General features: G+C 38.0%; 1 protein-coding gene across 5 annotated transcripts in view; it reads left to right on the top strand.

Annotated features, from left to right (window-relative positions):
- Positions 1 to 26428, top strand: part of CNTNAP5 (contactin associated protein family member 5) — an 884209-nt gene that overhangs the window by 413382 nt on the left and 444399 nt on the right. For 4 of the 5 annotated variants that reach the window (XM_055262659.1, XM_055262661.1, XM_063631292.1 and 1 more), the window contains exon 7: positions 22930 to 23073. In XM_055262659.1, the coding sequence (XP_055118634.1) occupies positions 22930 to 23073 (144 nt within the window). The remainder of the gene's footprint in view (positions 1 to 22929; positions 23074 to 26428) is intronic. The other variant, XM_055262660.1, reaches the window with a different exon arrangement.

Below are 26428 nucleotides of genomic sequence, written 5' to 3'. Positions count from 1 at the left end.
GCAGGGCTAAGAAGAAAGTTCATTAGCCCTAAATGACTACATCAAAAAGTCTCAAAGAGCACAAGCAGACAATCTAAGGTCACACCTGAAGAAACTAGAGAAACAAGAAAAAACTCAACTCAAATCCAGCAGAAAAAAGGAAATAACCAAGATCAGAGCAGAAGTAAATGAAATTGAAACACACATACAAAAAATACAAAAGATAAATGAAAAAAAAATCTGGTTCTTTGAAAAGATAAATAAAATTTATAGACCATTAGCAAGATTAACCAAAAAAAAGAAGAGAAAAAATCCAAATAAGCTCTATTAGAAATGAAATGAGAGATATTACAACTGACACCACAGAAATACAAAAGATCATTAAAGACTATTATAAACACCTTCATGCACATAAGCTAAAAAACCTAGTGGAGATGGATAAATTCCTGGAAAGATACAACCTTCCTAGCTTACATCAGGAAGAATTAGATATGCTGAACAGACCAATAACAAGCAGCAAGATTGAAATGGTAATCAAAAAATTACCAACAAAAAAAGTCCAGGACCAGACAGTTTCACAGCAGAATTCTACCAGACATTCAAAGAAGAATTGGTACCAATCCTATTGACACCATTCCACAAGATAGAGAAAGAGACAAGATAGAGAAAGAGACAGAGAACCCTCCCTAAGTCATTTTATGAAGCCGATATCACCCTAATACCAAAACCAGGAAAGGACATAACCAAAAAGAAAACTACAGACCAATATCCCTGAGGAACATAGATGCAAAAATCCTTAGCTAAATGCTAGCTAACCAAATCCAACAACATATCAAAACAATAATCCACCATGATCAAGTGGGATTCATACCAGTGATGCAGAGATGGTTTAACATACTCAAGTCAATAAATATTATACACTACATAAACAGAATCAAAAACCAAAACCACATGATCCTCCCAAAAGATGCAGAAAAGGCATTTGGCAAAATATAGGCTCCCTTTATGATTAAAACTCTCAGCAAAATTGGCATGCAAGGGACATACTTCCATGTAATAAAAGCTGTCTGTGACAAGCCTACATGTGACATAATATTGAGTGGGGAAAAGTTGAAAGCATTCCCTCTGAGAACTGGAACAAGACAAGGGTGCCCACTCTCACCACTCCTCTTCAACATAGTATTGGAAGGGCTAGCCAGAGCAATAAGACAAGAGAAGGAAAGAAAGTGTATCCAAAGCAGTAAAAAGAAAGTCAAACTTGTAGCTGTTTGCTGATGATATGATTGGTTACCTAGAAAACCCTGAAGACTCATCCAGAAGCTCCTAGAACTGATAAAAGAATTCAGCAAAGTTTCTGGATAAAAAATCAATGTAGCTCTTCTATACACCAACAGTGACCAAGCTGAGAATCAAATCAAGAACTCAGCCCCTTTTACAATAGCTGCAATAAATAAACAAATAAATAAAATACTTAGGAATACACCTAATCAAGGAGGTGAAAGACCTCTACAAGAAAAACTACAAAACACTGCTGAAAGAAATCATAGATGACACAAACAAATGGAAACAAGTCCCATGCTCATGAATGGGGAGAATCAATATTGTGAAAATGACCATAATTGCCAAAGTGACATACAAAATCAACACAATCCTCATCAAAATACCACCATCATTCTTCACAGCATTAGAAAAAGCAATTCTAAAATTCATATGGAACTAAAAAGGAGCCCACATAGTCAAAGCAAGACCAAACAAAAAACAAATCTGGAGGCATCACACTACCTGATTTCAAACTATACTATAAGGCCATAGTAAGCAAAACAGCATGGTACTGGCAGAAAAACAGGCACATCCACCAAAGGAACAGAATAGAAAACCCAGAAATAAACCCTAATACTTACAGCCAACTGATCTTTGACAAAGCAAACAAAAACAAAAGTGGAGAAAGGTCACCCTATTTAACAAATGGTGCTGGATATTTGGCAAGCTGTCTGTAGGAGAATGAAACTAGATCCTCATTTCTCACCATATTCAAAAGTCAACTCAATGTGAATCAAGGACTTAAATCTAAGACCTGAAACTATGAAAGTTCTAGAAGATAGCATTAGAAAAACTCTTCTAGACATTGGCTTGGGCAAAGATTTCATGACTAAGAACCAAAAAGTAAATGTAATTTAAACAAAGATAAATAGCTGGAACTTAATTAAACTAAACAGCTTTTGCACAGCAAAAGGAACAGTCAAGAGAGTAAACAGACAACCCACAAAGTGGGAGAAAATGTTCACAATCTATACAAACTTTGTCACATCCGACGACTATACAAATTCTAGAAGATAACTGGAAACACCCTTCTAGACATTGGCTTGGGCAAAGACTTCATGACCAAGAACCCAAAAGCAAATGTAATTAAAACAAAGACAAATAGCTAGGACTTAATTAAACTGAAGAGCTTTTTCATAGCAAAAGGAGCAGTCAGTAGAATAAACAGACAACCCACAGAGTGGGAGAAAATCTTCACAATCTTCACAATCTTTGTGACATCTGACAAAGGACTAATATCCAGAAACTACAATGAACTCAAATTAGCAAGAAAAAAAGAAAACATCACAAAATGTGCTAAGGACATGAATAGACAATTCTCTTTTTTTTTTTATTGGGAAAATGTCTTTTTTTAAATCCACGTTTATGTTAAAGTCCAGGGTACATGAATGGGATGTGCAGATTTGTTACATAGGTAAATGTCTGCCATCATGGTTTGTTGCACAGATAAACCCATCACCGAGGTATTAAGCCCAGCACCCATTAGCTGTTCTTCCTTTTATTTTAAATATATATATATATACATACATATATATATACACATACATATATATATATATATATATATATATATATATATACTTTAAGTTCTCGGGTACATGTGCACAACATGCAGGTTTGTGACAATTCTCAAAAGAAGGTATACAAATGGCCAAAAAACATATGAAAAAATGCTCAGTATCACTAATGATCAGGAAAATGCAAATCAAAACCACAATGCGATACCACCTTACTCCTGCAAGAATGGCCATAATCAAAAAATCAAAAAATAGTAGATGTTGGCATGGATATGGTGAGCAGGGGACACTTCTGTACTGCTTGTGGCAATGTAAACTAGTAAAACCACTATGGAAAACAGTGTGAAGATTCCTTAAAGAACTCACAGTAGAACTACCGTTTGATCCAGCAATCCCACTACTAGGTATCTACCCAAAGGAAAAGAAGTCATTATATGAAAAAGATACTTGCACACACATGTTTATAGTAGCACAATTTGAAATTGCAAAAACATGGAACCAACTCAAATGCCCATCAATCAATTAGTGGATAAAGAAACTAATATATATATATATTATATATTGTATATATAATATAATATATTATATATTGTATATATATTATATTATATATTGTATATATAATATAATATATTATATATACAAAATTATATATAATATAATATATTATATATACTATTATATATCATATTATATATATATATATATATATATAATGGAATACTACTCAACTATAAAAAGGAATGAATTAATGTCATTCACAGTGACCCAGATCAGACTGGAAACTATTATTCTTTTTTTTTTTTTTTTTTTTTTTGAGATGGAGTCTCGCTCTGTCACCCAGGCTGGAGTGCAGTGTCGCAATCTTGGCTCACTGTGCAAGCTCTGCCTCCCGGGTTCACGCCATTCTCCTGCCTCAGCCTCTCCGAGTAGCTGGGACTACAGGCGCCCGCCACCATGCCCGGCTAATTTTTTTGTATTTTTAGTAGAGACGGGGTTTCACCGTGGTCTCGATCTCCTGACCTGGTGATCCGCCCGCCTCAGCCTCCCAAAGTGCTGGGATTACAAGCGTGAACCACCGTGCCCGGCTGGAAACTATTATTCTAAGTGAAGTAACTCAGGAATGGAAAACCAAACGTCATATGTTCCTACTCATATGTAGTTGCTAAGCTATGAGGATGCAAAGGCATGGGAAAGACACAGTGGACTTTAGGGGTTCAAGGGGAAAGCGTGGGAAGGGAGTGAGAGATAAAAGACCACAAACTGGGTGCCCTGTATACTGCTGAGGTTATGGGTGCACCAAAATCTCACAAATCACCACCAAAGAACTTACTCATGTAACCAAACGCCACCTGTTCCCCAATAACCTATGGAAATAAAATAAATAAATAAATAAATAAATAAAGCTAAACAATCATACTTTTATTAATAAGTTAAAAGTTTCTACAATTTTTTTAAAAAAACAAGTAACAATGAAAAAATATGTAAAGAAAAGGAACACATAAAAACACAAATGGCTTTCATATGTATGAAAAGGTGCTCATCCTCACTAATAAAAAAAGAAATGCTAATCCATGCTAAAATATTTTTAACTTATATTGTAAAGACCAACACTTATAATATACCATGTTGACATGGAAGAAAACGGAAATATTTTATACACTGTTGATGGTACTATAATTAATAATATATAAAAGAAACGGTGATGTTATTCAAAACTGGAAACAAATTCTTTTCAACCCAATAATTCTGTTTCCAGCAATTTGTCCTACAATTATTAGCAAATGTGTGCAATGGAATATATGCTAGGTATGATACAAGATTTGAATTTACCCACTAACTTATCAAAAAGGGATTTGATTAAAAATTGTCGTCAGCCCTGCATGGGAACAGCTTTGCTCAGGGTGCTCCTTGCAGGTACCCAGAGTCCACTCAGCCACAGGCTTGCACCGCAGCTGATCTTAGTCTTGGCAGGACACCTCGAAATGTGAGAAGGTGAGGGCCAGTGAACAGCTGCTCCGAAAACTTACATCATTTGCCTCCCCACCCCTGTGGGAAGCCACCATGTTTCTCATCACCTCTCAGATTGTGATAAAGGGTAGATTCTCTGCCCTCTTCTCTCAGAATAGAGCTGCATAATACAAAATTGTTTAGCTCAATCAAGAACTGGGTTCTTGGCCGGGTGTGGTGAGTCGTGCTTGTAATCCCAGCACTTTGGGAGGCTGAGGCACGTGGATCACCTGAGGTCAGGAGTTTGAGACCGGCCTGGCCAACAATATGATGAAACCCCATCTCTACTAAAAACACAAAAATCAACTGGGCATAGTGGCACACGCCTGTAATTTCAGCTACTCGGGAAGCTGAGGGCTGAGGCAGGAAAATCTCTTGAACCTGGGAGTCGGAGGTTGCAGTGACTGGAGATCACACCACTACACTCCAGCCTGGGCAACAAGACTGAAATTTCTCTGTCAAAAAAAAAAAAAAAAAAAAAAAAGGAATTGTCTTCTTAGCAATGGGAATAACACAGCAAATGTTGTGGTCATCTAACCCATTTTGTTTAGATGTCATCCTTTTTGGTATCTACAGCTACAGTGAATGGTTATTCTTTGCTTAGCTGTCTGTGCAAATAAAAAACTGTCTGAATCGAAATGACTCTTTTATCTTTACCAGTCTATTGGTCAGGCTTTGGTCTTAGGCTCACCTTATGTATTGGTGCCTGACAAACCTCTACGAAAGTGTAATGCACTCATTAAAAAGAATGAGGCAATCCTGTATGTTCTGATACAGAATCATCTCCAATATAAATTGTTAGAGGAAAAATAAAATCAATGTGCAATGCAGTGTAAACAGTTTTTTTGTGTTTAAAAAACAGAAGAGAACATATAAACATGAAAGCACATACAGGCATAGAAATTTCTGAAAGGATACTAAAGCAAGAGGTAAGTTAGAATCTCAGAGAGCAGGACAAAAAAGGAAGAAATCCTTACTTTTTACTGCATACCCTCTTTAAACTTTCTGAATGTTTTACTCCATCCAGAAAAGTATTTTATGGAGAAACTGAGGCAGTAGAAAGAATACATTATTTAAAAGATAGTTCTTATATTTGTTTTAAAGTTTCATGCACTGATTTATTTTTATTCATAGTTTTCTTTAAAAACACGTATTACTTTATAATACATAATTAAATATACTTATTTTTTAAACTGTCTATCTCATCATCTCAGTCCAGCCATAGAATTTAGGCTCATCATAAAGGTTGAGATTTTCTTCTTTACTTTCATTTATATCTATAGCATTATGCCTGACACATAAAATATACTCTGTAAAAAGTTGCTAATTGGATGAATTTTATTTCTGTAAATTATAAATGATATTAATCTGCATTCTACCTTTCTTCCCTTAAGAAGTTCCTAATAGGTTCTCCATGCTCAGAGGCCACCCCGTTGCTGCCTTCCTTACTTTTACTTGGCATTGCCTAATGGACATCTCTCTAATAACTCAGACCTGATTTGAAAACTGGCCAGACGTAACAAAACTATTTATTTGGTGATCATATGATAGAATAATTATAGATCCTTTGTTTCCTTTGGAAATTCAGTTGCAGAGTTAAAAGTGAAGGCCTCTATTGAGGAAAATAAACTGAAAAAATAAAGAAAAAGGAAGCAAGTAGATGCAAAGGGAAAAAAATTAAAAAATAAAATAAAGAGTTATTATTACGTATGGCATTTTAAAATTTTGATTAACCACCCAAAACAGCCCTGTGAGAAAGGCTATTATCTCCTATATCACAAATATAAAAGCAGGACACAGAGAAGTTGAAGAAATCTCCAATCCCTGTTTCTCAATAGCCACCAAGAAAAACGAACAGGATTTGAGCCCAGGTCTGTGTGACCATTTGACCAGAGGTTTATCTGGGGAGCAGGTTTTCCCTCTGAGGAGAGAGAATCAATGTCTGGAGATACAAGCACAGACTCTGGGGCTTGGCCTGGGCTCTGCCTGTGTATAAGACATGAAATCACATCACGTGGTGCCATTTTCCTCGTAGTTTTAAATTTAAGATTATTGTGATTTGTGGACTTGCTAACCTTATATTTCTTCAAGTTTTATGTAAGTGAAATAAGATATAAAGACTTCTCTTGAATGTGTTAAAAGTAAATTAATTGTTTTGCGTATGATGAAGGGAATATTTTAATACCAGTATTATACAAAAATGCATTGTTTTCATTAACATGAACTAAAGGAGCAAATGGTAACATATCTTGTTTTCTATTAGCTGCTATTAGGGGGATGCTAGTAGGTTTTAATTAGCGTGCTACTTCTAGTGGAAGTGGCCAATAAGACATTTGGAGACTGGCTAAATTTGGGCTAAATTACTGTAATCCTCAATAAACTCATATAAAGTTAGCCAAGCCCCTCTAGGGTGTTTGTAAGCCTGAGGCAAGAGTACAAATAGAGAACCACATATCATGAATCTAAATTTTTAAAGAGTTACAAACCAAGCCAAGAAACTAGTGAATCAAATATGCTCTACTCCCCTCCCTTGACAGATAGACATCCCTTCATGCCCATACCCCACAGGTCAAAGTTCTGCCCACAATGCAAACAGCTGCCTGTTGGCCACCCCTCAGGAAGGCAGATGAGGGACGAGAACAGTGAAGACCCTTGAAGGACTATCAGAGCTGTTGAGGCAGGAAACTGGGTGTTGTGTGGGGAGATCATGTTCTGGAAGGCAGTGGCAACTTCCTATAGTCATCGCCCCTGGACGCATAAGGCCCTGCCCTTGTGACACGGGATATGACTGAGGAGGACCGCAGTGGGACCCTTTAGGAACCCAGTTCAGGGCAGGAAGGCCCACTGGCCTGGGTATAAGGGTGATGTGAATGGAGGATTTCCATTGAACTCTTTGCCTGAATACTAAAATGTACATAATTTACCTCATTGGCCAAATAATCTATGTAAAAATTTAGTAAACTCATTCAGACAAAAAATTATAAAATATATGTTACGCTTATTGGGCTGTGTCAGCAGCTGATGTCTGTCAATCTGTGAAAAATACCTATTTAGAGAAAGGAACTGTAGGCTTGGCAATTGATCAGGTTTAAACCAGGAGCAATAAGGACAACCAAAACAATAAGAAAAATGGTCTGAATATACACCTGGTGCAAAATCTGGTGGTAGTTTGAGAAGATAGGGCTGCCCTCTCAGACGGAAAATACGAAGAGCTGATTTATGCTGTTAAGAAAACATGGATGGCATCTGCTGCTATCACTGTGCCCCAGTTCCGCTTTTCATCTCCTCCAGGGCTGCAAAAGACTCACCAAATAACATGGGCCAGTGTGCTCACTTTGCCTGAGACAAGGGGGCAAATTGTGCCAGGTTTCCCAGAATGGAGAGAGCCCTCAGGATGTGGAACATTTAATTTTAAAAATGGCAATGTTTCAGGCAAATGAGGACAAGTTGGTCACCCTAGCCTGGGACTTTTCATTGAGAAGGCTACTCAGTGGAACCAGGTGTAGAAGAAGGTAGGGGGAGACTGTGTGTGTGGCACTTAGAGTTGGGGCTCTAGATTGAAGGATGTGGAATTCCAGCTCTTTACCTTGTGGCTCCTGGGTCTCAGTCAAGCTGCTAAACCTTTGTGTGCTGTCATTTTTTTTCAGCTGTAAAATGGAGCAAATCAGAGTACCCAACTCAAAGGTTAGAGAAAAAATAGTGAAAGTCAGCTCTAAGCGTGGTGCCCAATATATAAACATGATCAATAAGTCCTACTATTGCTATTACTAAAACAATACTTTGAGAGAGTGCTGAGGGTTGAACAAGAGAGACCAAATCCAGGTGAAATTTAAGGGCAATTATTGGGATTGGGTCAAAAGCCATAGGCAGAATGTAGTAGGAGGGATGTGAGCCTGGAGCACTGGGGCAGGATGTCAGGGCATGGATGAAGCGAGGGAGCACAGGCACTTTCTAAATGAGGAGCACTATCAAGAGCAGTGCTTTCTCTTACACAATGCTGGGCTGTGTCTGAGTAAGAAATCACCCACTCTCTATCACTGGCAAAAAAGAAGTAGGATAAATTTTTCGCAGAAAAAAGAGGGACACTGGACACTTGTGAAATAATAGATTATAAAACCAATAAGGAAGAGGTAATCATTGGTAAAAATGTAAGCAATTGCCTCCACCCATTATTTGGCTCCAAAGTAGAAGCAAAAATAAGGCATGATGTGTACTATGAGCGTATTAAAGTTACAGACATCAGAAGTTCCAAACATGGGACAGACTGAGTCACTCATCCAGTCTGTAAAACATAAGTTACAAAACGTAAGTTACAAAACAGTAAAACATAAGTTACAAAACGATGACCCTGGGCAAGATTTGGAAAGCCATCATCCAATTTTGCCTATATGCTGTTTTACTTTCTTTTTTAAATTCTCAACATTCAGGCTAATTTTTAAAAATCAGGAGATTTAACCAGAAAATTGGAATTTCTGTCCTCATTTGTAATGGCAGAAATTCATCCACCCTTGACTAGTATCCCAAAGGCTGATGATGGTGGGTTTCTCCTTCTGAAGCGTCATGAGCTTTGCATGTATCTCAGCAAACACCCAGCCAGTGTAAGTCTTAAAAGCTGAAAAAGAAGACAGCAGTTTAGATCCTTTTTTTATACCTGTTTCTTTAAGAAGTGGACTGTCAGAACAAAAGTGAGACAAATATTTACAAATGAGAAACTTCAAAAGTATCAGATATTCAATCAGATACAAAGTGGCATCTTTAGAACAGGAAGACTCCACATTTAAACAGGACCAGAGAAAAAGCCAAGGGAGGAATGAATTCCTTGCCGTGGAAGTAACATCAAAGATTGAAAAAGAGACAAGTAAATACCAGACCAAAAAAAAAAAAAAAAAAACAAAAAACAAACCATAATAAGATCAAAGAAAAAGAGAGTGGCAGATTCTGGAACCTCATGCATTTAACATCAATGCAGGCTTTCTCCTGGGATTTATCCTGTTGGAGCTCACCTGTGACAACAGCAAATCCAGCAAGTTACCAGATGGACTATGTTGTCCAAGACACTGAAACTGTGAGTGAAACTTTGCAATCTAATACCTGGCATTGTTGACCACTAAGATCAATGAAAGGCACACCATTCAATGACCACTAAGATCAATGAAAGGCATCCATTCAATATGCCAAGACCAAGCAAGCAAGAAAAGTAAGAAAAGAAAGAGACTGAATTGCCAAAAAAGACAATGAGGCAAAAGCAGATTTAGAAGTAAATTGTCAGTGCTCTTTTTAAAATCCAATTTAACAAATATCTGTTGAATCTATTAATGGTTTAATTACACCTCTTTGAATTACATATTCAAAAATGAATCAGATATTATCTGTGACTTTGAGAAAATTTTAGGGAGGTATTCCAAAAACATTCAACAAATGTTTCTTTCAGCATCTACTGTGTTTCAGGTACCCCTTTAAGTAGGTGCAGTATCTCAGTGTAAAAGACAAAAGATTCCTACCCTCATAGTGCTTGCATTCTAGCAGGAGAGGAAAACTATAAAGAATAAACACAAGTAGGTGAATTATATAGTAAGTAAGAAGATAATAAATGCTATGAGAAGAATAAAAATAGATCAAGGTAATGGATCTAGGAGTTCTTGGATGGAGGGAACGAGATTGCAATTTTAGATATGTCAGTCAGGGTAGGCATCATTGAGATGGTGCCATTTGAGAAGAGACCAAAAAAAGTCAGTTTTCCAGGATGCTGTCTGAGGGTGCTTGCTCAGGGTATTCATCTCTTTTACCTACCACGACTAGGCTCCATTTTTCATGCTTCCACCGTCTCTCACCTGAGGCCAAAATAAGCCTGGTTGATCTAATCTTTGCCCTCTTCGTTTATTTATTTATTTATTTATTTATTTTTCCATTTTTACTTCGAGAAAATAATTTTCTTTAAAGGTGATTATTATTTTTCTCTAAAAATCCTTCAGCAGAATAGCGTAACTATTCTCTGAAAATCCTTCAGATAATAGAATAACTGTAGTCTTTTCAGCCTAGCATTCAAATATCCTATCCCATGGCACCAACTGATCTTGCTTACTTTATTTGTGACTTGAAATTTGATGGTTTCCTGTAGTTTTTGTTCACTAGCATTCTTGCACTGTTTCTATCATACTTTGCCTTCCATCAGTCTGCTGGAGGATGAATTTGTCTTTAGTGTCTGGCCCTACATTTTTAGATAGAGGCAGTGTGTGATTTATCCTTAATTCCACCACAGGGCCTTGAATCATGCTTCACGAAAAGTAAGGGTTCAGCAACTACTAAGTGAATTGAATTTTTATCAAACAATTGGAATTAACTTTATCAAGTGTTTCTAAGAGTTGGTAACAGAATAGTAAGAATAAAAGAGTTTTTGATTAGTATTCACTGAAAATTACTGGTCAGATGAGACAGATTTTGTTCAGAAAGTCTGTGACAACTGTAAGTTGCCAATGAAGGGATGAGCACATTATCTAATGGAAGCAGGATTTCCAGCTCAGTCTTCCATATACTGAAGGCCCTGGGCCATTTCATATAGACTATGTACTCAGAAACACAATCTCCATTCAGTATCATCCACATCTGCCAAATAATGAAATATTCTAGAGTCTGAATAGAAGGCATAATCAGATCTTCAGCATCCTCGGAAATGAAATCTGTGAAAGAAAATTAAAAATGATTAAAAACAGGTTTGAAATGTGAACAAAGGTATACCAATTAAATGTGTACAGAAAGAAAGCAGAAGTGGAAAAACTAGTACCTTTGAAAGTAAACATTAAGCTCAAAACAGCCCGTTGTAAAATAATCATTATGGTCTAATTAAAAACACTCATACTAACCCTATGTGTATAGCACATAAAATATCAATAAATGCAACAGTAAAAGACTTCCGAATGTTACTATGTAGATATTGGTTAATAGTGCCCTGATGTGAGTACCTGTGTTGCAGTTCCAACATGCAGAGGCCCTAGAGCCAGGCTGAGGAAGATGGGTGTTGGTTTAACCAGGTATGCTGCCAGATGAATGAACTAATGGACAGAGTTCAAGAGGAAAAGCCAAGGTTGGGAACATTGGAGGGAGCCAATCAGAAGCCAGCAGAACTAAGCAGGAGAATAGCTTGAGGATGAACAGTATTCAGTTTTTGCAAAGAGTAGTTACAATAACTCGGCCAGCCCAAGTCTTCTATCGTGGTAATTCTTATATGGAGGGCTTGATGGAGAGAAACAGCTTAGAGGAAGATTTTAATTTTTATTATCTAAGTTTTGGTAAATCAGACAAAAATATGAAAACAAATGATCTGAGGGATATATTTATTAATATAGAATTAAGAGGTGTGTAGCCTATAAGTATTTATAAAATATTCAGAAAAGAAAAACATCATTATATGAAGCAAATTTCTCCAGTCTAATTTTATCTGATAATGGACTAAATCTATAATTCAATAGTAGAATTATAACTTCCAATTCTCAACTACTTAAAACATCTAAAAATCTAAATCTGGTTGCAAATTCACACTCATATTCAAATGCACATAAAAACGGTTTTGCTTCTTTTCCCTAACTGGATTAATTATGCTCATCAGCCTCTGTTGCTTCTAATGGTAGAAAAATCTAACCTTGATGATGAATAATAATTAGTTAATGATTATTTAAAGCGTAGTGCATTATTGGGTATATATTGGGTTATGTTGTGATGTTCTCTCTGTACTTTTTTCCTCTTCCCTCAGCAGATCACTAACAGGGTGGTTTGTGTATTGTACTGTGTCAAGGGAGTCATGCCATTCACGAGTCCCACCTGTTTGGAGGCAAAAGACTTGCATGACAGCTTTCGTTGCTGTTGTCCGTAGGACCTGCCTTGGTTTACTAATCAGGGTTCTCTAGAGGGACAGAACTAATAGGATACATGTATATATTAAAGGGAGTTTATTAAGGAGAATTGACTCACACAATCACAAGGTGAAGCCCCATGGTAGGTTGTCTGAAAGTTGAAGAGCAAGGAGGGTAGTAGTGGCTCAGTCCAAGTCTCAAAACCTCAAAATAGGGAAGCCAACAGTGCAGTCTTCGGCCTGTGGCAGAAGGCCCAAGAGTCCCTGGCAAACCACAGGTGTAAGTCCAAGAGTCCAAAAGCCAAAGACCTCAGAGTCTGATATTCAAGAGCATGAAGCATCCAGCACAGGAGAAAGGAGAAAGTCAGCTTCTTCCATCTTCTTCTGTCTGATTTTTCTAGCAGCTCCGGCAGTTGACTAGATGGGGCCCACCCACACTGTGGGTGGACCTTCCTGAGGGTGTCTTCTCCTAGTCCACTGACTCAAATGCTAATCTCTTCTGGCAACACCCAGATACACCTAGAAGTAATACTTTGCATCCTTCTATCAAGTTGGCACTTAATACTAACCATCACACTTGGCCTAAGGGAGTGAGATGTAGTCACTTGGACTCTCCCAGACCTCCAAATCCAGCTACCAGCCCGTAACACATTTACCGATAACTTCAGTCCATTTATACCCTCAACCTGCTCTTCTGGTCCTGGATGAAGGGTGACAGCCTAGTCAGAGACGACACCAGTGGCAGCCAAGAGATCTTTATTGGAGAGGTAGAGGTCAGATCGTGCAGGGGAGAGAGAGAAAAGAGGAGAAGAGACGGAAGAGAAGAGAGAGAGCTGCTGGTGTGCTGGGTTTTATATCCCTTGGGCCTAAGTGGGGCAGGCCCAAGGGAAGGCGGGAGATGCTTCTTTCTGATTGGCCCTCCTTTGGTGGGTTCAGACAGTGCCCGGTCAAGGAGGGGAGAAGAACCCGGAACCGGCACCATTAAGGTACCCCTGTTACCTAACACTCCTCCCTTTTTTGTTTTTTAAGAAGTGGGGAAATGGGCGTTGTAGTTCGTCTGGCTACTTCCCGCTGAACAGGGGCGTTGTGGGGGAGGGGTAAGGGAGGACTGTGAGGGTTGTGGACAGGGCACAGTAGGAGTATAAGGCCAAGTAGTAGGGCGCTATATATGAACACCTCCTCGGCTGTGAAGTCTATGCCAATGCCGTGAGCCAGCCAAGGGGCAGGGAGGGGTCTGTGATGAGCCAGCTGTCCCTGCGGAGGTCGTCTAGGAACTGGTGGAACCGAGACATTAGGCGTCGGACCTAGGTTTAGCCCAGAAGGAAAAGAGAATGATAGTTATTTAGGGTGTTTGGCAGACTCGACCCTGGAAATGGCTGGATGAGGGATGTTGGATGAGGGGTTGTTATGGTAGATCTTATCTGACTGGTGTCAGCTGACTGGAGTATTGGTCGTTGATGTATCAGAAGGGTGTGAGGCCGTCTCTGGAGTCCTCTGCGTCTTCACAGGTTGCTAAAAGTTGGTAATTTCTGAGGAGAAGCTGGTTAAAGGTTTGGTTAGAGATGGAAACGATGAAGTTAGTAGTGGGGGCAGAGGAGTTATTGGCGGGCATTGACTCTGATAAGGGGACGGCAGCAAGAGGGGGCTTTGTGAAAAGGTAATAGGGCTGTGAAGGGGGTTCGCTGCTGGAGGAAGGTGAAAAGATGTGGGAGGCAGTAAGAGGAGGTCTGTTAAGGTTTGCACATAGAAGTGGTTCTCCTGTTGGTAGCGTAGGTTTCTTTGATGGTGAACAGGTAGTAGGGTTGTGGGGAGAGTCTATGTTTCTGGAATGGGGGGAAGAGAAGGTGTTTTAGAGATGCGGATGGCTTTTCATGTACGATTTCGTGAAGTTTTTCAAAGTTGACTGCCTTTTGAGCTGCTTTACGCAGCCTGGTTATTAAGCAGGTGGCGAAGTGGTCCCGGGCAGCGACGCCAATTTGGGTGTTGTAATCCCAGTTACGCTCTTGCTCAGGGACTGCTTGCGCCCCTATGGGCAGGGCTGGGGTTGTTTGGTGGACCTGGTCTGCATAAGTGTGGGATTGCTCCCAGGCTTGCCGGCTCTCCTCAGGGAGAAGGGTGTTAGAGAGGATCATGTAAATATCGTGAAAGGTGAGGCTGTAAGCTTGGGGAAGATACTGGAATTCTTTGATATATGAAGCGGGGTTGGAGGTATAGGAGCCTAAGCGTTTTTTGATTTGTGAAAGATCAGCCATAGAAAAGGGGACATGGACGCAAAGGATGCCTTCTGCCCCTGCTACTTCTTGCAGAGGAGCGAGGACAGGGAGGTGAGATCTGGAGCGAGTAGTAGGAGGGCTGAAAGGTGGAGGAAAGGAAGTAGGAGAGGTTGGAGAGGACGGGGAAGGAAGGCCGGGGTTGGTGGAAGGAGGTGAGGCTGCCGCCGGGGGCGGGGCCCTTGTGGGCTGGGCGGCAGCCGGGGGGAAGGGCTGTGGATGGTGATATGGCGGGGGCTCATCGGCGGGATCAAAGTCAGGAGCGGAAGGAATGAGGGGGGTTGGGGAGGGTGACAGTTTGAGGGCCTTTAGGAGGAAAAACCCGTGGAGGTACGGGATCTCTGCCCATTTTCCTGTTCGCTCACAATAGTTATAGAGATCCTGGAGGATACCAGGATCGAGGGACCCATAAGGGGGCCACTTGTTTTGGTTATCTAAGGGGTAAGTGGGCCAGTCTTGTGTGCAGTATTTAATTAGACGTTTTGGTTTGAGGTCGGCCGCTAAGCCTAGGGCTGACAGATTGTTTAGGAGGCATCGTAGGGGAGAGTCAGCCGGCAGGGGTGCCGAGCCTCCCATAATGAGAGGAAGGAATAGACGGCGACGAGCTAGGCAGGGCGCCCCCTGCTGGCTACTTGCTGCGGAGCGACTCAGAGCCTCCGGATCGACCGTCACCTAAACGGAAGGACTGAGGAGCCTCTGAGAGGGGGGAGGCGGTGGGTCACCTGGTACCAGGATTTTAATGAGAGAAGGAGAGGGGCCCAGGCCGGAGACGCGAGGAGGAGAGGGAGAAAACTCCGTTCCCTGCAGGCCGAGGCGGAAGTGAATGATAGGGGCCTACCACTGCCGTAAGGGCGTAGGGCAAAATGTGTCCATCACGGGAGCGGCTAGGGTCTGGCGATTTGCCCTAGAGGTAGGCCCGGGAGGGGAAAACTTACCGAGATGAGGCTGGTGGTGGGCAAAGAGCTCGGCGGACAGGAAAATGGGTGAAGGCTGGCCGGAGGTCTAGACTGAGCCTGGGAAGGGGATCGGGGTCCCACCTAAAGGTGGGGAATCCCGATCCGAGTCATGGCACCAAAATGAAGGGCAACAGGCTAGTCAGAGATGACACCGGTGGCAGCCAAGAGATCTTTATTGGAGAGGTAGAGGTCAGGTCGTGCAGGGGAGAGAGAGAGAAGAGAGGAGAAGAGAAGGAAGAGAAGAGAGAGAGCTGCTGGTGTGCTGGGTTTTATATCCCTTGGGCCTACATGGGGCGGGCCCAAGGGAAGGCGGGAGATGCTTCTTTCTGATTGGCCCTCCTTTGGCGGGTTCAGACGGTGCCCGGTCAAGGAGGGGAGAAGAACCTGGAACCGGCGCCATTAAGGTACCCCTGTTACCTAACACTGGGGACCCTCAGTAGCCTGCCTCGCACTGTGCTAGAGTGACCAGGTCACTGTGGAACCCCTCAAGCCTTTCTGCATTGCCTCTTCCTCAGCCTTTGCTAACCTGTCTTCTCCTCCCCAGCTGATTTGCCCTGGGATCATGCTGAACTTGAGACAGCTCTAACAGGCTTGCAGCCATCACTGCCATGGGTACTTCTGGAGGCAGTACCTTTCTGTGTTTTCTAAGATCTGTCTTGTGACCTCTATCCATATCCACCCAACTCACATCCAGTTTCAATCCCTCAGGGAGAACCAGAGAGCAGGCCTCAAGCTACCGCCTAACTGTGCTCTTGTCTCAACCAACTTCCTCTGAAAATCTTCCACCCAGAGTAGAGGAGAGATTGCTCCCCTCAGTGTAATAGGAAACTACAATTTTTTAATACATAGTACCCTCTATACTACCTGACTGGAAAAAACTCTCAACCCTGAATATTTTAAATAGCACTGTGTTTTGCTATTTAAAAGACAGCAGCTTTTTTTCTTTCTGTTTTTTTTACTAACATTTTCCTGCAAACAATATTTTCTTAAATCATAACTCAGTGAAGTAGAGCATTAATTTTTTTGAAATTCAGGAAAGTAGCCAACACAAAAATAAAAATATTAAATATTTAAAATAATAAAAATAAGTAAAAGTAACATATATTCAGTTAAACATATGTTTTTACATTATAAATTTGATGTATGTGAAAAATTTGCAAATCCAAAATAGATCTTTTCTTTTTTTTTTTTACATTTTTTAATTTTATATTAAGTTCAGGGTACATGTGCAGGATGTGCAGGTTTGTCACATAGGTAAGCATGTGTCATAGTGATTAGCTGCACAGAGCATCCAATTTCCTAGGTATTAAGCCCAGCATCCATTAGCTATTCTTCCTGATGCTCTCCCTCCTCCCAACCTTCCACAGGCCCCACTGTGAGTTGTTCACCTCCCTGTGCCCATGTGTTCTCATCATTCAGCTCCCATTTAAAAGTGATAACATGCAGTGTTTGGTTTTCTGTTCCTGCATTATTTTGCTGAGGATAATGGCCTCCTGCTGCATCCATGTTCCTGCAAAGGACATGATCTCATTTCTTTATATGGCTGCATAGTATTCCATGGCGTATATGTATCACATTTTCTTTATCCAGTCTATCATTGATGGACATTTATGTAGATTCCATGTGTTTGCTATTGTGAATAGTGCTGCAATGAACATATATGTGCATGTATCTTTATAATAGAATGATTTATATTCCTTTGGGTATATATCCAGTAATTAAATTGCTGATTCAAAGACCCATCTGTCTCTAGGTCTTTGAGGAATCACCACACTGTCTTCCACAATGGTTGAAATAATTTACTCTCCCATCAATAGCATAAAAGTGTTTCTTTTTCTCCACAACCATGTCAGTATCTGTTGTTGACTTTTTAATGATAGCCATTCTGACTGGTGTGAGATGGTATCTCATTGTGGTTTTCCTTTGGATTTCTCTAATGATCAGTGATATTGAACTTTTTTTCATATGTTTGTTAGCTGCATGTATGTCTTCTTTTGAGAACTGCCTATTCCTGTCTTTTGCCCCACTTTTTATGGGGTTATTTGTTTTTTTCTTGTAAATTTATTTAAGTTCCTTGTAGATGCTGAATATTAGGCCTTTGTCAGATGAATAGGTTGCAAAATTTTTCTTCCATTCTGTAGGCTGTCTGATTACTCTGATAATAGTTTCTTTTGCTGTGCAGATGCTCTTTAGTTTAATTAGGTCCCATTTGCCAATTTTTGCTTTAGTTGTAATTGCTTTTGGCATCTTCGTCATGAAATCTTCGCCTGTACCTATGTCCTGAATGCTATTGCCTAGGTTTTCTTCTGGAGTTTTTAGAGTTTTGGGTGTTATATTTAAGTCTTTAATCCATCTTGAGCTGATTTTTGTATGTGGTATAAGGAGGGGGTCCAATTTCAATTTTCTGCATATGGCTAGCCAGTTATCCCAGCACCATTTATTAAATAGGGAATCCTTTTCCCATTGCTTACTTTTGTCAGTTTTGTTGAAGATCAGATGATTGTAGGTGTGTGGTCTTATTTCTGGACTCTCTATTCTATGGTTCTGTTCGTCTGTGTGTCTGTTCTTATACCAGTACCATGCTGTTTCGGTTATTGTAGCCTTGTAGTATAATTTGAAGAAGGATAGCATGATGCCTCCAGCTTTGTTCTTTTTGCTTAGGATTATCTTGGCTATTTAAGCTCTTTTTTCATTTCATGTAAATTTTAAAAGAGTTTCTTCTAATTTCATTAAGAATATCAATGGTAGTTTAACAGAAATAGCATTGAATCTGTACATTGCTTTGGGCAGTATGGCCATTTTCACAATATTGATTCTCCCTATCCATGAGCATGGAATATTTTTCCATTTGTGCTCTCTTCAATTTATTTGAGCAGGGGTTTGCAGTTCTCCTTGAAGAGGTCCTTCACTTTCCTTGTTAGCTATATTTCTACATATTTTATTCTTTTTGTAGCAGTTGTGAAAGGGAGTTCATTATGATTTGGCTCTTGGCTTGCCTGTTGTTGGTGTACAGGAATGCTAGTGATTTGTGTACATAATTTTGTATTATGAGACTTTGCTGAAGTTGCTTATCAGCTAAGAAGCTTTTGGGCTGAGTCAATGGAGTTTTCTAGATATTGGATTATGTCATCTGCAAACAAAGATAATTTGACTTCCTTTCTTCCTACTTGAATACCTTTTATCTCTCTCTGCCCAATACTATGTTGAATAGGAGTGGTGAGAGAGGGCATCTGTGTCTTGTGCCAGTTTTCAAGGGGAATGCTTCTGGTTTTTGCCCATTCAGTATGATATTGACTGTGGGCTTTTCATATGTGGGTCTTATTATTTTGAGGTATGTTCCTTCCATATCTAGTTTTTTGACAGTTTTTACCATGAAGGGATGTTGAATTTTATCAAAGGCCTTTTCTGCATCTACTGAGATAATCATATGGTTTTTGTCTTTAGTTCTGCTTATCCACATTTATGTATTTGGACCTTTTCTTTTTTTTATTATTATTATGCTTTAAGTTTTAGGATACATGTGCACAATGTGCAGGTTTGTTACATATGTATACTTGTGCCATGTTGGTGTGCTGCACCCATTAACTCGTCATTTAGCATTAGGTGTATCTCCTAATGCTATCCCTCTCCCCTCCCCCCACCCCCCAACAGTCCCCAGTGTGTGATGTTCCCCTTCCTGTGTCCATGTGTTCTCATTGTTCAATTCCCACCTATAAGTGAGAACATGCGGTGTTTGGTTTTTTTGTCCTTGCGATAGTTTACTGAGAATGATGATTTCCAGTTTCATCCATGTCCCTACAAAGGACATGAACTCATCATTTTTATGGCTGGATAGTATTCCATGCTGTATATGTGCCACATTTTCTTAATCCAGTCTATTATTATTGGACATTTGGGTTGGTTCCAAATCTTTGCTATTGCAAATAGTGCCACAATAAACATACGTGTGCATGTGTCTTTATAGCAGCATGATTTATAGTCCTTTGGGTATATACCCAGTAATGGGATGGCTGGGTCAAATGGTATTTCTAGTTCTAGATCCCTGAGGAATCGCCACACTGACTTCCACAATGGTTGAACTAGTTTACAGTCCCACCAACAGTGTAAAAGTGTTCCTATTTCTCCACATCCTCTCCAGCACCTGTTGTTTCCTAACATTTTAATGACCTTTTCTTAATGTAAACGACTCAAATTTAAAATGTTTGAATATAGCAATAAATCAACAAAGGGGATTTTGTAATACTTTTACAAAATATTTGTGGAATTTACAAGTTCATTGGTAATTTAAAATTTTCCAGAATATTTTATGAGATTTAGGAGCCATTCATATGACAAAATATAAAACTCAGAGACAAATCTAGACTTGATCTAAATGCTTGACAAAAGAAAACTAGAGCTCAAACTAATTTACTACTGAAAATATGAGCACAAATGGAACACAGGAGTGGTTCAACAAGAGAGAATTTGTTAACTTGCAATGTAGTAATATAATTCAGCTCATCAGTAGATCAAGCAAAATCCTCTATTGTCTGTCACATGGATTTTTGAAATAATCATGAATAAAACTAAGCGTTCATTATTATTTAAAATAAATAAATAATTTATGTGTAAAATAGCAGAAGGATATTCTCTTCATGTGGAGTCAAAACTAGTGTTATGTATACCTGAGGAATAAAATTTTTGTTTTGTTTCGTGATGGTGTTGTTGATGTTACAAGTTTGTATACCATTATTATTGTTTAATATTGCTTCAAAAGTTTTGGCTAGAAATTAGGAAGTTTTGATGGAGACAGTAAAATAGGAAATAAATGTATAAGAAATTGATTTCATATTAATTATATTTAATAAGGTGTTTTATATATATATGTAAATACATATATATCATATGATTACCATCATACCTTGGAGATATTGTGGATTCGGTTCCAGATGAATGCAGTAAAGTGAATATTGAAATAATCAAGTCCCACAAAGTTTTTGGTTTTGCAGTACATATAAAAGATATGTTTATACTATATTATAGTCTATTAAGTGTGCAATAATCACATTGTATTTAAAATATATATGCCTCAATTTAAAGATATTTTATTGCAAAAAAATAAAGCTAACACAGAGACACAAAGTGAGCACCCACTGTTGGAAAAATAGTGCTGAGAGACCTACTTGCCACAGGGCTGATGCAAACCTTCCATTCATGAAAATCACAAAATCTGTGAAGTACAACAAAGCAAAGTACAATAAAACAAGGTATTGCCTGTATCTCCCTCACAAATTAAAAGAAAATAACTAAAAAGTATATGATTTAATATAAAAGTATATACAAGTATCCTATTAAAGAAAATATACCAACAGCAATAAGATGAGCACAGCATTTACATGATAACATGTTTAATGAATTAAAATAATTCATATACAATGGAATTTTTGAAATCATGAAATTCATAGAAATTAATTTAATGATGGGTATGTGAACTAGAGAAAGAAAATAATAACTTTAGTTGGGGGACTTTATTAGAAATATTCTGAAAATAGAAAACAACAGTGGGTTCTTGGAAAGAAAAATCAAATATTTAAAAAATATCCATTCTTCTCTAACAAAGTGTTTTAATGTAAATAATAAATTATCAATAAAAATTCTAACAAGCTAGTTAAATAAAATTATTCTGTAATTAAACTTTAAAATAAAATAGATAAAATATCAAAAAATTCTCTTTAAAAATTAACGTAGTTGTAAGTAAAAGTGGGCAACAGGATTAATAATACTCTTCACCTATTACACTGCATTAAGAAACATTTTTTTACTAGTGTGAAGCTTGTAAAAAAATCTAAAAATAGCTTTAAGTATATCAGTAGCTATTTATATAAGAAGACATTCCGATTGGGAGACCACATCCTCCTGAAACATTAAGACAGAGACAGATAAAAAGAGACAGTGAACTAGAGAAAGACGGAGAAGTATCCAAATATAGATATAGTTGAAGTACATGCTGACAGTGATATTTCAAAGCAGTGGGAAAAACTGCATTTCTCATTAAATGGTATTGGGATAAACCTGATAGTTTAAATTATCTTGATTCTTTTTCATGGTAGAAAAAAATAGTCATAACAGGCCGCCTTGCTTTTAAAATAATATATATATTAAAAAGGCAATTTGTGTTAATACTAATTAGAAACAAAAGTTGTAAAAGAAGAAAATCCCTAGTATCTCATAACCTTTCCAAAGTGAACCACTATTAAATTAGGTTGGTGCAAATGTAATTGCGGTTTTTGCCATTACTTTTAGTGACAAAAACCGCAATTGCTTTTGCCTCAACCTAATAATAACAGTTCAGTGTATTTCCTCCCAGACTATGCTTTATGCTCAACTTCTTGTTGTTGACATCATGCTTTATACCCAATAATAACTCTTGCATTTTAAAATCAACATTATATTTACTTCCCATTATATTACAAATGTTTAATAAGCATCATTATTGACAAGTGAATTTTCATCATATTGATTCTTAATTACCTGCTTCACAAAACTATATAGAACATTTGGAATATTTTCTGTTTTTCATCGTTATAGATGACAATTGTAGACAATCTTATGCATAAGGCTTTTTGCGTACGATATAGACTTTTGAACTAGGTTCTTCTGTAGCTGAATGGAGGTATGTTTTGTTTGTCTCTTGGCTTTAGTATGGCCATATCTTTTAAGATGCTTGGATAAAAGATAATTATAAAGACATTGATTTTCTTTTTCTTTTTCCCTCCTTCTGTAAATTATTGTTTTATTTAGTATTAAAAAGGTTCAGAAAGGAAGTGAAAATGGTTGTGTAAAATAGGCCTTTAAGAAGCAAGCAATTACAGTTATTTTTACATAGGCTAATCAGTATCCTTTTAAATGTGTAATCAAGTGGCATCTATAATTATTTGAGCCACTTGGCTCATGCATACAATTGAATCTACCAAAAATGCACGTGTTTACTTTCCTTTCTTAATCTTTCAGAGCTTATAACTAAGAGTTTGTTTCTATTTTCACCCCAAAAGCTTAGTTTTGGAGGAATTCCAGTACCAGGAAAACCTGGGACCTTTTTAAAGAAAAACTTCCATGGATGCATTGAAAACCTTTACTACAATGGAGTAAACATAATTGACCTGGCTAAGAGACGAAAGCATCAGATCTATACTGTGGTAAGTCAGCCCATCTGTTTTGTCTTGATGGTTTCTACCACTTTGGGGTAAGTCTTGCTTTCACCAGCCCATTCCTGAACCCATTCGTAATATGTTTATCTTATGCTCTGAGTTCCCATCAGCCTCTGAGGTGACACTGGAGAGAAAGAGAATGGCAGGTATTGAATCCGTGTAAATTGCATTAGTGGAAGAAACAAATACATTAGGGCCATCCAGAGAATTCATTTCTTTTGTTTTTGACTGTGGGTCATATTTCAGCTGTGGGTAGTATTTGCAGTCTACGTTGGGACAACATGAATTTTTTATTATCTCTGGAAAATGAAACAAGAAAACCACATATTCCATTAAATTCTACGGCTTGGGAGTTACATATTTGTCTACTTATTGTTAATATTAAAAATAGTTCATTTTAAATGAGGGAAATTAAACTTTTAGTGTGTTTGAGATTCTCATTTATCATACTGACAAATTAAATGATTTTCTAATTAAGTAACATTTGTCTTCCTTAATAGACAGTGAGTTTCATGAGGGTCAGGACTGTGTTTTCTTTTTACTACTGCATTCACAATGCCTAACAGAGTGCCTCACACCTGATAGGTGCTCAATAAAGGTGTTGATGTTTCCAACAATAATTTTGGATTTGTCTGTTTCTCTCTCCAGTTCTATCCATTTTTGGTTTACATATTTTGTAGCTCTGTTGTTTGGTACATACACATTTAGTATGCTATGTGTTCTGGTGGATTCACTCTTTTATCATTATATAATTTTATTATCTGTCTCTGATAACTCTCTTTGCTCTGAAGTCTGTCTGATGTTAATATAGCCACTCTTGCTTTTCCTCTTTAAATGTCTTTGTCATGTAACTTTTCCCATCCTTTTGCTCTTAACCTGCCTATGTAATAATTTTTGAAGTGAGTTTCTTGTAAACAACAAATAATTGGGTCATGTTTTTTAATTCATGCTTTCAATTTCTGTCTTTTAATTGGTCTATTTAGCAAATTTACATTTAATGTAATGAATGTTTTGGGCTTAAATGCCTGTTTATTTTGTTTCCTGGGTTTTTAAAAATTCTCTATTTTCTCTGACTTCCTGTGTTCCTTGGATAGTTTTTAAAATTCTTTTTTGCTTTATCTAGTGTTAGAGTATATCTGTGTATAGCTTTTGTTAGTGGTTTCTGCAGACATTATATTATATGTACATAACTTATTATAGTTCACTGGTTTAATCATTTTACCAATTTAACTGATGTATAGAAACCTAATTTCCATTTACATCCTTTTATCTTCCCTTATTTATTTTATAATTGTCTCAATTAGACAATTACATTTTTAGGACCATTTCCATGTATTTAGAACCATTTCAAGTAGTATTATTTTGCTACAATGTCAAACATCATTTAGAGAATTCAAAAGGAGAGGATAGTTTGCTGCATTTACTCATATTTTTGCCCAATATTGACAAAAGGTAAAGAAAAACTCTTGAAACCACGAGGGATATGTTTGGCTTGGATTAGTATTAAAGACTCATTACTGCTGCCCATGTGATCTGCAGTGACATCACAGCGGTTGTGGGTGGGTGGGAGAGGGATGCCCTTCAGATCACTGGAATGTGATGGAAGTCCTGACTCACCACTAAACCATCTCTGAGACTGCTCCTGCAGGGGATGAAGGGGGTTCCTCATGATAGCTCAGTAGGGGCAGAAGTCTAGGCTTTCCGTGTGATCTCAGTTGATACCACAGGGAGAGACTTGGTTCTATCTGACAATGATTAAATTCACAGATCTTCAGAATTGGCCTTGTAAGCCAGAGTCCCAGATTGATCTTCCCATATACCACCCTGGACAGAAATTTGGGCACTGCACTACAGCATGGCTCAATGGAAATGGGGCCATAGTTTTTTCTATGGCACTTGGCTTAGGGAGAGAAGTTGTTGTCTAACAACATCTCTCTTTCTATGCTATCCTTTCCTCATCCTTTGGCTATAGAGAGCAGTCTTCTAATGGCAATTTTAAACAAATTTTATCTGCACCAGTTAGTCTCTCTGGATTGTTTGTCTTTCAGCAGCATACTTAAAACAGATCAGGTTAAGAGAAAACCCAGAGAATTCTCCACTATGTTTTTCTCTTGGTCCCAAGGTTTTTATATATCCTTTATTTCTTTTCCCCACCATTCAGAGTTTTTTTTAGGTAAGTTTTATACAGAATTCCTATAGTCTTTTAGTTGTACTTAGCAGAGTAAATAGAGAAAACCATGTTACTTCATATTCCTGGAATTGGAAATCTCCTTAACTGACATTTTTTCTTTAATCCATGGCAAGAGTAGGTCACCCTATCATTAACAGCAAAAATCTGATTCTTTTTGCAATCTTATTATAGAATTATTTGAACAAACTATGGCTTTAAATGACTTTGTGTTTGTTTTCTTCTTTGATAAATATAATCTATAATAATTTTTTATGTTTTGAGGTATCATATTAACACATTTTCTTGAAAATTGACATTGGATTCAAGGGTGTGAGGCAGAGGATGCTCATGGGGAATCACACTTGGATTAAAGATTGTTAGCATTTTAAAAGGCTCGTGTCAAGTCCCTGACTCCTTCAGTTTGGAAAAGTTAGGGTGATGCTAGGGAGGGCTTAGTTACCTCAATGGCTCAAGAAAAGCCAATGACATTACTTGTCCGTCCCTGGCTCATGCCCAAGGCTCATGACAATTCTGCAACTTATCCACATGAGCTTAGGTCAACCATTTCCTAATTAACATAAGCACTGGCTTGCTCATGACATTTTTTTTTTTTTTTGATTCTAGGTTTGGAGTCTTGGCCCATGGAAAGCACACTCATTCCTATCCCTTTCCCAATATTGTTTCAAGAAATATTTCAAAACATACCAGTTTCCTTAAGTCCAATCTGCTGGCACAGGGGCACTATATTGAGATCATGCACTACCAGAAGTTTAGATTAGCCTAATGTCGTAAACATTAAAGGGCATCACTACCTACCATTTTGCTAAGATGTGGCAGAGCAAGTTGAAACAACAGTAAGCTTATAAAAACATTGCACACTCATTGTTCATAAACTGGTGTTTAAAAGTATAAAAGCCTGAGCTTTAGATATAAATAACTAAGATCTCTATAGTAATATTAAAAAAGAATATCTTTATACATATTATGTGTTAAAAATATCTTTAATGATAAGATGTATTAGAGTTACTGAATAAGCAAAGCAAATAAAAAAAAGGAAGATAAAAAGGAACAAGAGAAAAAAAAAAACTTCAGTTTCTGAATATCGGTAGTTTCCACCGTTTCCTTTTCTGAGAGAATCATTATCTAAAACTTTAATAAGTGTTGTGGTGACTT

Source organism: Symphalangus syndactylus, chromosome 22 (genome assembly GCF_028878055.3).
Source record: "Symphalangus syndactylus isolate Jambi chromosome 22, NHGRI_mSymSyn1-v2.1_pri, whole genome shotgun sequence".
NCBI classification, from domain to species: domain Eukaryota; kingdom Metazoa; phylum Chordata; class Mammalia; order Primates; family Hylobatidae; genus Symphalangus; species Symphalangus syndactylus.
This window is presented reverse-complemented; position numbering and strand designations above follow the sequence as displayed.